At 40.5% G+C, this 15,000-nt stretch overlaps 1 protein-coding gene across 1 annotated transcript in view; it reads left to right on the plus strand.

Annotated features, from left to right (window-relative positions):
* SPTAN1 (spectrin alpha, non-erythrocytic 1) overlaps positions 1-15,000 on the plus strand; it is a 189,149-nt gene that overhangs the window by 56,276 nt on the left and 117,873 nt on the right. Inside the window, 4 exon segments of the mRNA XM_081846710.1 lie at positions 1,555-1,736; positions 5,382-5,625; positions 7,376-7,498; positions 13,117-13,334. Coding sequence (XP_081702836.1) covers positions 1,555-1,736; positions 5,382-5,625; positions 7,376-7,498; positions 13,117-13,334 — 767 coding nt within the window.

Below are 15,000 nucleotides of genomic sequence, written 5' to 3' on the forward strand. Positions count from 1 at the left end.
TATTAGTATTAGTATTATTACTAGTATGTATTAGGAGGATTATTAGTATGTATTTGGAGTATTATTAGTGTTACTATTGCTATTAGTCTTATTATTAGTATGTATTAGGAGTATGTATTAGGAGTATTATTGCTATTGTTATTAGTTGTAGTATTATTAGTATGTATTAGGAGTATTATTAGTATGTATTGGGAGTATTATTAGTACTGCCCTGCCACGGAGCTGAAAGGTCGGGCGCGGGGAGCAGACGTGGATAATGATTACAGTTATTGTTACTACTACTAGTAGTCGTATTGCTATTACTGCTGCTGCTATTACTATTATTACTATTATTAGAATTTGGATTTATATACTGCCTTGCCATGGAGGTAAAAGGTCGGGCAGGGGGAGCAGACGTAATCATTACTACTACTACCATTACTATTATTACTGTAGTAGTAGTAGTAGTAGTAGTAGTTGTTGTTGTTGTTTACTACTACTTTTATTACTATTACTATTACTATTACTATTACTATTACTATTACTACTCTACCACCACCACCACTATTACTATATTGCTACTGCTACTAAGTTGTTGTTGTTGTTGTTGTTGTTGTTGTTGTTGTTGTTGTTGTTGTTGTTACTACTACTTATTACTTATTACTTTTACTTATTACTATTACATATTACTTACTATTACTATTACTATTTTATTTTTACTACTACTACTACTACTTATTTATTACTATTGCTTATTACTATTACTTATTATTACTACTATTACGTATTACTATTACGTATTACTTATTACTATTACTTATTACTTATTATTACTACTATTACTATTCTTATTGCTGATACTACTACTACTATTACATATTACTATTACTTATTATTACTATTACTATTACTTATCATTATTACTATTATTATTATTATTATTATTATTATTATTATTATTATTACTACTACTACTACTACTATTACTTATTATTATTACTATTTATTATTATTATTATTATTATTATTATTATTATTATTACTACTACTACTACTATTACTATTACTATTACTTATTATTATTACTATTTATTATTATTGTTGTTGTTGTTATTATTATTATTATTATTATACTATTACTTATTGTTACTACTATTTTTATTATTTTTATTATTACTATTACTATTACTATTACTTATTATTACTACTACTACTACTACTAATTATTATTATTATTATTATTATTATTATTATTATTATTATTATTATTATATTACTTATTACTACTATTTTATTATTATTATTATTATTATTATTATTATTATTATTATTACTACTACTACTACTACTACTACAACAACAACAACAACAACTTATTACTATTACTATTACTTATTATTACTACTATCACTATTTTATTTTTATTTTTATTGATATTATTACTACTATTACTACTTCTTACTATTACTTATTAGTACTACTACTATTACTATTGTTTATTGCTGCTATTATTGTTTCAGTTACTCTTACCATTACTACTACTATTAAACCGCCCCCTCGTTCCCCCCGCCCCAGGGGTCAAGCTGCGCGAAGCCAACCAGCAGCAGCAATTCAACCGCAACGTGGAGGACATTGAGTTGTGGCTCTACGAGGTCGAAGGTCACCTGGCCTCGGACGATTACGGGAAGGACCTCACCAACGTCCAGAACCTCCAGAAGAAACACGCCCTCCTGGAGGCCGACGTGGCCGCCCACCAGGTGCCCTTTATTAATATTTATTATTATTATTATTATTATTATTATTATTATTATTACTATTATTATTATTGGGTTGCCGCCCACCAGGTGCCGTTTATTAATATTTTATTATTATTATTATTATTATTATTATTATTATTATTAGGTTGCCGCCCACCAGGTGCCGTTTAATAATAATAATAATAATAATAATAATAATAATAATAATAATAATAATTATTATTATTATTATTATTATTATTAATATTATTATTATATTACGTGGCCGCCCACCAGGTGCCCTTTAATAATAATAATAATTATTATTATTGTTGTTGTTGTTGTTATTACTATTATTACTATTATTACTATTATAATATATTATTATTATTATTATTATTATTATTATTATTATTATTATTATTATTATTATTATATTACGTGGCCGCCCACCAGGTGCCCTTTAATAATATTTATTATTCTTATTTGCCGCCCACCAGGTGCCGTTTATTAATATTTTTTATTATTATTATTATTATTATTATTATTATTATTATTATTATTATTATTATTACGTGGCCGTCCACCAGGTGCCGTTTATTTATATTAATCATTATTATTATTATTATTATTATTATTATTATTAGGTGGCTGTCCACCAGGTGCCGTTTATTTATATTAATCATTATTATTATTATTATTATTATTATTATTATTATTATTACGTGGCCGTCCACCAGGTGCCGTTTATTTATATTAATCATTATTATTATTATTATTATTATTATTATTATTATTATTACGTGGCCGTCCACCAGGTGCCGTTTATTTATATTAATCATTATTATTATTATTATTATTATTATTATTATTATTATTATTATTATTATTATTTAATATGTGCCTGCCCACCAGGTGTTGTTTATTAATATTTATCATGATGATGATGATGATGATGATGATGATTTATTACATGGCCGTCCACCAGGTGCCATTTATTAATATTTATTAATATTAATAATTAATTTATTAAATTAATAAACAACAACAAAACAACAACCATAATAATAATAATAAATTAAGGATGGAATATTTTTATGACTTGTGCCCCCCACGGGTTCTCCCTACCCCAAAGATAGGGAGCATCCGTCACCCCCTTGGTGCCCCCCATGGTGTTCTGGGACTGTGCCCCCTGCCCCAAAGAGAGGTGCCAACCTCCTCCCCCTTTTCTGAAGACCCTGCCCTACTTAGGGGTCGGGGGCTCTCAGGGCGCCCCCTCCCCTCCCCATAACCAGTGTCACCTGTTTTGGGGGGGTTCTCGGGGTGCCCCTCACGGGGTCTCCCTGCCCCAAAGAGAGGTGCCAACCTCCTCCCCCTTTTCTAAACACCCTGCCCTACTTAGGGGTCAGGGGCTCTCAGCACCCCCCTCCCCTCCTTAGGGGTCAGGGGCTCTCAGGGCGCCCCCTCTCCTCCTTAGGGGTCAGGGGCTCTCGGGGCGCCCCCTCCCCTCCTTAGGGGTCAGGGGCTCTCGGGGCGTCCCCTCTCCTCCTTAGGGGTCAGGGGCTCTCAGGGTGCCCCCTCTCCTTAGGGGTCAGGGGCTCTCGGGGCGCCCCCTCTCCTCCTTAGGGGTCAGGGGCTCTCGGGGTGCCCCCTCTCCTCCTTAGGAGTCAGGGGCTCTCGGGGTGCCCCCTCTCCTTAGGGGTCGGGCTTTCGGGGCGTCCCCTCCTCAGGGGTCAGGGGCTCTCAGGGCACCCCCTCTTTTCCTTAGGGGTCAGGGGCTCTCGGGGCACCCCCTCTCCTACTTAGGGGTCAGGGGCTCTCAGGGCGTCCCCTCTCCTCCTTAGGGGTCAGGGGCTCTCGGGTCGTCCCCTCTCCTCCTTAGGGGTCAGGGGCTCTCGGGGCGTCCCCTCTCCTCCTTTGGGGTCAGGGGCTCTCGGGGTGCCCCCCTCTACTCCTTAGGGGTCAGGGGCTCTCGGGGCGCCCCCTCCCCTCCTTAGGGGTCAGGGGCTCTCGGGGCGCCCCCCTCTACTCCTTAGGGGTCGGGGCTCTCGGGTGCCCCCTTCTCCTTAGGGGTCAGGGGCTCTCGGGGCGCCCCCCTCTACTCCTTAGGGGTCAGGGGCCCCCTCCTTTCTCAACCCCCTCCTCTCCCCTCTGGGTTGGGGGTTGCCACCCTCAATCGGGACTGACCGTGCCCCCACATGGGGTTGGGGGTCTACCCCAAAGACCTGTGGCCCCCCGGGGTGTGGGGCTCCTCAGGGTGCCCCCTCAGTTGGGGCAACTGTGTCCCCCCATGGGGTCCTCACCCTTCTCGGGGTTGGGGGGTCCTCAGGCACCCCTGAATTGGGGCCACAGTGCCCCCCACGGCCTTCCTTGGGGTGCCCTAAATTGGGGCTACAGTGCCCCCTCACGGGGATCCAGGGCCGTGCCCCCCACCCCAAAGAAAGGGGCCAACCTCCTCCCCCTTTTCTAAGACCCCCCGCTCTCCCCACCTCTGGGTTTTGGGGGGATCCTCGTGTTGCCCCCCTCAATTGGGGCTGACCGTGCCCCCACACTGGGTTTGGGGTCCATGCCCCGTACCCCAAAGACCTGTGGCCTCTCTCCCCTTTCCCGAATGCCCTCCCCTCAGGGTTTTGAGGGGTCCTCCGGGTGCCCCCCACGGGTTCTCCCTACCCCAAAGATAGGGAGCATCCGTCACCCCTTTCCCCCCTTCCTCGGGGTGCCCCCATGGTGTTCTGGGACTGACTCCTTAGGGGTCAGGGGCTCTCGGGTGCCCCCTCCCCTCCTTAGGGGTCAGGGGCTCTCAGGGTGCCCCCTCTCCTACTTAGGGGTCAGGGGCTCTCAGGGCACCCCCTCTCCTGCTTAGGGGTCAGGGGCTCTCAGCGCACCCCTAAGGAGGGGGTCAGGGGCTCTCAGGGTGCCCCCTTAGGGGTCAGGGGCTCTCGGGGCGCCCCCTCTCCTACTTAGGGGTCAGGGGCTCTCGGGGTGCCCCCTCTCCTCCTTAGGGGTCAGGGGCTCTCGGGGCGCCCCCTCTCCTACTTAGGGGTCAGGGGCTCTCGGGGTGCCCCCTCTCCTCCTTAGGGGTCAGGGGCTCTCGGGTCGTCCCCTCTCCTCCTTAGGGGTCAGGGGCTCTCGGGGCGTCCCCTCTCCTCCTTAGGGGTCAGGGGCTCTCGGGGCACCCCCTCCCCTCCTTAGGGGTCAGGGGCTCTCGGGTCGTCCCCTCTCCTCCTTAGGGGTCAGGGGCTCTCGGGTCGTCCCCTCTCCTCCTTAGGGGTCAGGGGCTCTCAGGGCACCCCCTCCCCTCCTTAGGGGTCAGGGGCTCTCAGGGCGCCCCCTCCCCTCCTTAGGGGTCGGGCTCTCAGGGCGCCCCCTCTCCTACTTAGGGGTCAGGGGCTCTCAGGGCGCCCCCTCTCCTTAGGGGTTCGGGGGCTCTCAGCGCGCCCCCCTGTCCTGCTTAGGGGTCAGGGGCTCTAAGGGCACCCCCTCTCCTCCTTAGGGGTCAGGGGCTCTCGGGTGCCCCCTCTCCTCCTTAGGGGTCAGAGGCTCTTGGGGCGCCCCCCCAGGCTTTCCCTACCCCATCACCCCTTTCCTCCCCTCCTCGGGGTCTATGGGTCTCCGCCGTGGGTCGCCGTCCGCAGCCGCCCCTCACGCACGACTACCCCTTTCCAGGACCGGATCGACGGCATCGCCATCCAAGCCCGCCAGTTCCAGGAGGCCGGCCATTTTGACGCCGGAAACATCCGGAAGAAGCAGGAGGCGCTGGGGGCGCGGTACGAGGCCCTGCGCGACCCCATGGCGGCCCGGAAGCAGAAGTTGGCCGACTCGCTCCGCCTCCAGCAGCTCTTCCGGGATGTGGAGGACGAAGAGACCTGGATCCGGGAGAAGGAACCCATTGCCGCCTCCACCAACCGAGGTAATGAATCGGTCGAGGGTTTAATTGCTGTGCATTGGGTTTGTTTTCTATTAACTTATTATATATTTTTATGTTTTACTTTTATCTTTTGTATCATTATTTTATATTTTTTATTATTACCTTTTCATTTTCATTTTATATTTTATTTTTATATTTTTATATTTTATATTTTTATTTCATTTTATATTTTATATATATTTTATATTTTAAATATTTTATATTATTTTATTACAGTTTCATTTTCATTTTATATTATATATTATATTTTAAATATTTTATATTATTATTTTATATTATTACATTTTAATTTTTTTATATTATATATATTTTATATTTTAAATATTTTATTTTATTATTTTATTACATTTTAATTTTAATTTTATATTATATACATTTTATATTTTAAATATTTTATATTATTATTTTATATTATTATTATTACATTTTAATTTTTTTATATTATATATATTTTATATTTTAAATATTTTATTTTATTATTTTATTACATTTTAATTTTAATTTTATATTATATACATTTTATATTTTAAATATTTTATATTATTATTTTATATTATTATTACATTTTAATTTTTTTATATTATATATATTTTATATTTTAAATATTTTATTTTATTATTTTATTACATTTTTATTTTAGTTTTATATTATATACATTTTATATTTTAAATATTTTATATTATTATTTTATATTATTATTATTACATTTTAATTTTTTTATATTATATATATTTTATATTTTAAATATTTTATTTTATTATTTTATTACATTTTAATTTTAATTTTATATTATATACATTTTATATTTTAAATATTTTATATTATTATTTTATATTATTATTATTACATTTTAATTTTTTTATATTATATATATTATATATTTTAAATATTTTATTTTATTATTTTATTACATTTTAATTTTAATTTTATATTATATACATTTTATATTTTAAATATTTTATATTATTATTTTATATTTTAATTTTAATTTTATATTATATATATATTGTATTTTTAATATTTTATATTGTTATATTATGTTATATATTTATATTTTATGTTATATTGTATTATATTATATATTATATTTTTATTTCATGTTTTATATTATATTATTTTATCTTTTATCTTTTAATTTTGTATTTTATCTTATTTTATCTTATATATTATTATATTATTTATTATTATTTATTATTAATTGTAATGGATTAATTAGTAGTATTTATAGCTATTATTTGTTAATTGCTATTCTTAATTGACAATTATCGATACTGAGAACTTTATTATTTATTCTTACCAATTATTTATCATTACTAAATTATTTGTATTAGTATATTATTAATAGTATTAATATAGTCGTATTAATATAATATTAATATTCATGAATATTAAATATTTATAGTTATTATTTGTTCTTGTTCTCATTCATTATTTCTTATTAATTGACAATTATTGATACTTCCTCAGAACTTTATTATTAAATAATAATAATAATAATTGACAATTGATAATTGATAATTGATAATTATGTATTTGTTATCTATTCCTCACTTCTTCTTTCTTATTTGATAATTATTTATTAATATTTATAATATTTAATAATATTTAATAATTTATTAATATTTGTTAATTATTTAATATTTATTAATAAATATTTATTAATATTTATTAATATTTAATATTTACATATAATAATTATTTGACGATGTCATCTCTCCCCCCCCCCTTCCAGGCAAGGACCTCATTGGGGTCCAGAACCTTTTAAAGAAGCACCAGGCTTTGCAGGCGGAAATTGCCGGACACGAACCCCGGATCAAGGCTGTCACTCAGAAGGGGAACACCATGATGGAGGAAGGTGGGTCCGAATGGGTTAGGTTAGGGGTCAGCGCTAGGGTTGGGTTAGGGGTCAATGCTAGGGTTGGGTTAGGGGTCAGTGCTGGGGTTGGGTTAGGGTTAGGGGTCAGTGCTAGGGTTGGGTTGGGGTTAGGGTTGGGTTAGGGGTCAGTGCTAGGGTTAGGTTAGGGTTAGGGGTCAGCGCTAGGGTTGGGTTGGGGTTAGGGTTAGGTTAGGGGTCAGTGCTAGGGTTGGGTTAGGGTTAGGGTTGGGTTAGGGGTCAGTGCTAGGGTTGGGTTAGGGTTAGGGGTCAGAGCTAGGGCTGGGTTAGGGTTTGAAATCGGGTTAGGGTTAGGGGTCAGTGCTAGGGTTGGGCTTGGGTTAGGGGTCAGTGCTAGGGTTAGGGGTCAGTGCTAGGGTTAGGTTCGGGTTTGGAAGCTGGTTCGGGTTAGGGGTCAATGCTAGGGTTAGGGGTCAGTGCTAGGGTTGGGTTAGGGTTAGGAATAAGGTTAGGGGTCAGTGCTAGAGTTGGGTTGGGGGTCAGTGCTAAGGTTGGGTTAGGGGTCAATGCTAGGCTTGGGTCAGGATTAGGGGTCAATGCTAGGCTTGGGTTAAGGTTAGGGGTCAGTGCTAGGCTTGGGCTAGGGTTCGGAATTGGGTTAGTGTTACGGGTCAATGCTAGGGTTAGGGGTCAGTACTAGGCTTGGGCTAGTGTTAGGGGTCAATGCTAGGGTTAGGGGTCAGTGCTAGGGTTGGGTTAGGGTTAGGAATAGGGTTAGGGGTCAGTGCTAGAGTTGGGTTGGGGGTCAGTGCTAAGGTTGGGTTAGGGGTCAATGCTAGGCTTGGGTCAGGATTAGGGGTCAATGCTAGGCTTGGGTTATGGTTAGGGGTCAATGCTAGGCTTTTGTTAGGGGTCACTGCTAGCCTTGGGTCTGGCTTAGGGGTCAGTCCTAGCCTTGGCTATCCACTTATGGGTCAGTGTTGGGTTCAAATTCCCATTTTAACCCCTCTCCTTTCTTCTCTATTCCCCGCTGCACCGTGCACATCCCACTCCCCTTCCTGTCTCCTCCCCTTCCTGTCCCCTTCACTTCCTGTCTGCTCCCCTTCTCCTTCCCTTCCTGTCCCCTTCCCTTCCTGTCCCGCCCCTTTCTGTCCCCTTCACTTCCTGTCCCCACCTCTTCCTGTCCCCTTCCCCTTCACTTCCTGTCCCTGTGCCTTCCTGTCCCTTTCCTTTCCCCTTCACTTCCTGTCCCCTCCACTTCCTATCCCCATCCCTTCCTGTTCCCCCCTCTTCCTGTCCGCTTCCCTTCTCCTTCCCTTCCTATTCTCTTCCCTTCCTGTCCGCTTCCCTTCCCCTTCACTTCCTGTCCCCTCCACTTCCTGTCCTCTTTCATTTCCCTTCCCTTCCTGTCCCGCCCCTTCCTATCCCTGTCCCTTTCTTTCCCTGTCCCCGCCCCTTCCTGTCCCCTCCCCTTCCTGTCCTGCCTCTTCCTGTCCCCTCCACTTCTTGTCCCCTCTACTTCCTGTCCCCGCCCCTTCCTGTCCCCAGGTAACTTGTTATTAATTATTAATATTAATTTATTTTCATCAATTATTAGAATTTATAGTTTTTATTTGTTATTTATTATTGATTGATGATGATTGATACTGAGATGTTTGTTATTATTATTTATTATTTGTTTCTGTTATTATTTATTATTATTTATTATTTGATTTTGTTCTTAATGTTCTTAGTATTTTATTACTACCTGTTCTTATTTCTTGTTCTTTATTTTCATCAATCAATTATTAGCATTTATACTTATTATTTGTTACTACTTCCTGTTCTTATTTCCTGTTATGAATTTATTTTAATCAATCAGTTATTAGTGTCTATACTTATTGTTATTGGTTGATGATTATTCATACGGCGAACGTTATTATTGATTATCATTTATTATTTCATTTTGTTATTAATAGCATTTTATCACTACTTCCTGTCCCCTCTCCTTCCTGTCCTCTCCTTCCTGTCCCCGCCTCTTCCTGTCCCCTCCACTTCTTGTCCCCTTCACTTCCTGTCCCCGCCCCTTCCTATCCCCAGGTTTATACTTATTATTTGTTATCGATTATGGATTGACGATTATTCATACGGAGAACTTTATCATTTATTGTTTCATTTGGTTATTAATAGTATTTTATCACTACTTCCTGTCCCCTCCCCTTCCTGTCCCCGCCTCTTCCTGTCCCCTCCACTTCTTTTCCCCTAACTTCCTGTCCCCTCCACTTCTTGTCCCCTTCACTTCCTGTTCCCGCCCCTTCCTATCCCCAGGTTTATACTTATTATTTATTATTGATTATGGATTGACGCTTATTCATACGGAGAACTTTATCATTTATTGTTTCATTTTGTTATTAATAGTATTTGATCACTACTTCCTGTCCCCTCCCCTTCCTGTCCCCGCCTCTTCCTGTCCCCTCCACTTCTTTTCCCCTAACTTCCTGTCCCCTCCACTTCTTGTCCCCTTCACTTCCTGTCCCCGCCCCTTCCTGTCCCCAGGTTTATACTTATTATTTGTTATTGATTCTGGATTGACGATTATTCATACGGAGAACTTTATCATTTATTATTTCATTTTGTTATTAATAGTATTTTATCACTACTTCCTGTCCCCTCCCCTTCCTGTCCCCGCCTCTTCCTGTCCCCTCCACTTCTTTTCCCCTAACTTCCTGTCCCCTCCACTTCTTGTCCCCTTCACTTCCTGTTCCCGCCCCTTCCTGTCCCCAGGTTTATACTTATTATTTATTATTGATTATGGATTGACGATTATTCACATGGAGAACTTTATCATTTATTGTTTCATTTGGTTATTAATAGTATTTTATCACTACTTCCTGTCCCCTCCCCTTCCTGTCCCCGCTTCTTCCTGTCCCCTCCACTTCTTTTCCCCTAACTTCCTGTCCCCTCCACTTCTTGTCCCCTTCACTTCCTGTTCCCGCCCCTTCCTGTCCCCAGGTTTATACTTACTATTTATTATTGATTATGGATTGACGATTATTCATATGGAGAACTTTATCATTTATTATTTCATTTTGTTATTAATAGTATTTTATCACTACTTCCTGTCCCCTCCCCTTCCTGTCCCCGCCTCTTCCTGTCCCCTCCACTTCTTTTCCCCTAACTTCCTGTCCCCTCCACTTCTTGTCACCTTCACTTCCTGTTCCCGCCCCTTCCTGTCCCCAGGTTTATACTTATTATTTATTATTGATTATGGATTGACGATTATTCATACGGAGAACTTTATCATTTATTATTTCATTTTGTTATTAATAGTATTTTATCACTACTTCCTGTCCCCTCCCCTTCCTGTCCCCGCCTCTTCCTGTCCCCTCCACTTCTTTTCCCCTAACTTCCTGTCCCCTCCACTTCTTGTCCCCTTCACTTCCTGTTCCCGCCCCTTCCTGTCCCCAGGTTTATACTTATTATTTGTTATTGATTATGGATTGACGATTATTCATATGGAGAACTTTATCATTTATTATTTCATTTTGTTATTAATAGTATTTTATCACTACTTCCTGTCCCCTCTCCTTCCTGTCCCCGCCTCTTCCTGTCCCCTCCACTTCTTTTCCCCTAACTTCCTGTCCCCTCCACTTCTTGTCCCCTTCACTTCCTGTCCCCGCCCCTTCCTATCCCCAGGTTTATACTTATTATTTGTTATTGATTATGGATTGACGATTATTCATACGGAGAACTTTATCATTTATTATTTCATTTTGTTATTAATAGTATTTTATCACTATTTCCTGTCCCCTCCCCTTCCTGTCCCCGCCTCTTCCTGTCCCCTCCACTTCTTTTCCCCTAACTTCCTGTCCCCTCCACTTCTTGTCCCCTTCACTTCCTGTTCCCGCCCCTTCCTGTCCCCAGGTTTATACTTATTATTTGTTATTGATTATGGATTGACGATTATTCATATGGAGAACTTTATCATTTATTATTTCATTTTGTTATTAATAGTATTTTATCACTACTTCCTGTCCCCTCCCCTTCCTGTCCCCGCCTCTTCCTGTCCCCTCCACTTCTTTTCCCCTAACTTCCTGTCCCCTCCACTTCTTGTCCCCTTCACTTCCTGTTCCCGCCCCTTCCTATCCCCAGGTTTATACTTATTGTTATTGATTATGGATTGACGATTATTCATACGGAGAACTTTATCATTTATTGTTTCATTTTGTTATTAATAGTATTTTATCACTACTTCCTGTCCCCTCCCCTTCCTGTCCCCGCCTCTTCCTGTCCCCTCCACTTCTTTTCCCCTAACTTCCTGTCCCCTCCACTTCTTGTCCCCTTCACTTCCTGTTCCCGCCCCTTCCTGTCCCCAGGTTTATACTTATTATTTATTATTGATTATGGATTGACGATTATTCATACGGACAACTTTATCATTTATTGTTTCATTTGGTTATTAATAGTATTTTATCACTACTTCCTGTCCCCTCCCCTTCCTGTCCCCGCCTCTTCCTGTCCCCTCCACTCCTTTTCCCCTAACTTCCTGTCCCCTCCACTTCTTGTCCCCTTCACTTCCTGTTCCCGCCCCTTCCTGTCCCCAGGTTTATACTTACTATTTATTATTGATTATGGATTGACGATTATTCATATGGAGAACTTTATCATTTATTATTTCATTTTGTTATTAATAGTATTTTATCACTACTTCCTGTCCCCTCCCCTTCCTGTCCCCGCCTCTTCCTGTCCCCTCCACTTCTTTTCCCCTAACTTCCTGTCCCCTCCACTTCTTGTCCCCTTCACTTCCTGTTCCCGCCCCTTCCTGTCCCCAGGTTTATACTTACTATTTATTATTGATTATGGATTGACGATTATTCATACGGAGAACTTTATCATTTATTGTTTCATTTGGTTATTAATAGTATTTTATCACTACTTCCTGTCACCTCCCCTTCCTGTCCCCGCCTCTTCCTGTCCCCTCCACTTCTTTTCCCCTAACTTCCTGTCCCCTCCACTTCTTGTCCCCTTCACTTCCTGTCCCCGCCCCTTCCTATCCCCAAGTTTATACTTATTGTTATTGATTATGGATTGACGATTATTCATACGGAGAACTTTATCATTTATTGTTTCATTTGGTTATTAATAGTATTTTATCACTACTTCCTGTCCCCTCCCCTTCCTGTCCCCGCCTCTTCCTGTCCCCTCCACTTCTTTTCCCCTAACTTCCTGTCCCCTCCACTTCTTGTCCCCTTCACTTCCTGTTCCCGCCCCTTCCTGTCCCCAGGTTTATACTTACTATTTATTATTGATTATGGATTGACGATTATTCATATGGAGAACTTTATCATTTATTATTTCATTTTGTTATTAATAGTATTTTATCACTACTTCCTGTCCCCTCCCCTTCCTCTCCCCACCTCTTCCTGTCCCCTCCACTTCTTTTCCCCTAACTTCCTGTCCCCTCCACTTCTTGTCCCCTTCACTTCCTGTCCCCGCCCCTTCCTATCCCCAGGTTTATACTTATTATTTGTTATTGATTATGGATTGACGATTATTCATACGGAGAGCTTTATCATTTATTGCTTCATTTGGTTATTAATAGTATTTTATCACTACTTCCTGTCCCCTCCCCTTCCTGTCCCGCCCCTTCCTGTCCCCAGGCCACTTTGCCGCCGATGATGTCAGAGCCAAGCTCTCCGACTTGCACCAGAAGTGGGAATCCCTTAAAGGGAAAGCGTCCCAAAGGCGGCAGGATCTAGAAGATTCCCTCCAGGCCCAGCAATATTTTGCCGACGCTAACGAGGCCGAATCCTGGTTGCGGGAAAAGGAGCCCATCGTTAGCAGCACCGATTACGGGAAAGACGAGGATTCGGCCGAGGTGGGTCCCCAAATTCATTAATCATTAATCAATCAATCAATCAATCAATCAATCGCTAATGGCTTAATTGGATTGGTTTCCTATTAATTAATTAGTGGGATAAAGAGAGGATTCGGCCGAGCTGGGTCCCCAGATTCATTAATCGTTAATTAATCAATCAATCAATCAATCATTCGCTAATGGCTTAATTGGATTGGTTTCCTATTAATTAATTAGTGGGATAAAGAGAGGATTCGGCCGAGCTGGGTCCCCAGATTCATTAATCGTTAATCAATCAATCAATCGGTTCATTGGATTCGACGGAGGTGGGTCGTTAATGGCTTAATGGGATTGGTTTTCAATTAATTAACTAACAGGAAAAGAGTTTTCGAATACGCTCTCCTTAATTAATTAATTGTTAATGGCTTAATTGGATTGGTTTCCTATTAATTAATTCATGGGGAAAGAGAGGATTCGGCCGAGGTGGGTCCCCAAATTAATTAATCATTAATCAATCAATCAATCAATCAATCGTTAATCGGTTCATTTGATTGGTTTCCTATTAATTAATTCATGGGGAAAGACGAGGATTCGGCGGAGATGGGTCCCCAAATTAATTAATCGTTAATTAATCGTTAACCGGTTCGTTGGATTGGTTTCCTATTCATTAATTCATGGGAAAAGAGAGGATTCGGCCAAGGTGGGTCCCCAAATTCATTAATTGTTCATTAATTAATCGTTAATCGTTTTATTGGATTGGTTTTTTATTAATTAATTCGTGGGGAAAGAGAGGATTCGGCGGAGGTGGGTCCCCAAATTCATTAATCGTTCATTAATTAATCGTTAATCGGTTCATTGGATTGGTTTTTTATTAATTCATTCATGGGAAAAGAGAGGATTCGGCCGAGGTGGGTCCCCAAATTCATTAATCGTTCATTAATTAATCGTTAATCGGTTCATTGGATTGGTTTTTTATTAATTCATTCATGGGAAAAGAGAGGATTCGGCCGAGGTGGGTCCCCAAATTAATTAATCATTAATTAATCAATCGTTAATCGGTTCATTGGATTGGTTTTTTATTAATTCATTCATGAGAAAAGAGAGGATTCGGCCGAGGTGGTTCCCCAAATTCATTAATCGCTGATTAATTAATCGTTAATCAGTTCATTGGATTGGTTTCCTATTAATTAATTAATGGGAAAAGAGAGGATTCGGCCGAGGTGGGTCCCCAAATTCATTAATCGTTCATTAATTAATCGTTAATCGGTTCATTGGATTGGTTTTTTATTAATTCATTCATGGGAAAAGAGAGGATTCGGCCGAGGTGGGTCCCCAAATTAATTAATCATTAATTAATCAGTCGTTAATCGGTTCATTGGATTGGTTTTTTATTAATTCATTCATGAGAAAAGAGAGGATTCGGCCGAGGTGGTTCCCCAAATTCATTAAGCGCTGATTAATTAATCGTTAATCAGTTCATTGGATTGGTTTCCTATTAATTAATTAATGGGAAAAGAGAGGATTCGGCCGAGGTGGGTACCCAAATTCATCAATCGTTCATTAATTAATCGTTAATCGGTTCATTGGATTGGTTTTTTATTAATTCATTCATGGGAAAAGAGAGGATTCAGCGGAGGTGGGTCCCCAAATTCATTAATCGTTAATTAATTAATCGTTAATGGCTTAA

The sequence above is a fragment of the Podarcis erhardii genome (genome assembly GCF_964252035.2).
Source record: "Podarcis erhardii genome assembly, chromosome: Z".
Classification (NCBI taxonomy): Eukaryota; Metazoa; Chordata; class Lepidosauria; order Squamata; family Lacertidae; genus Podarcis; species Podarcis erhardii.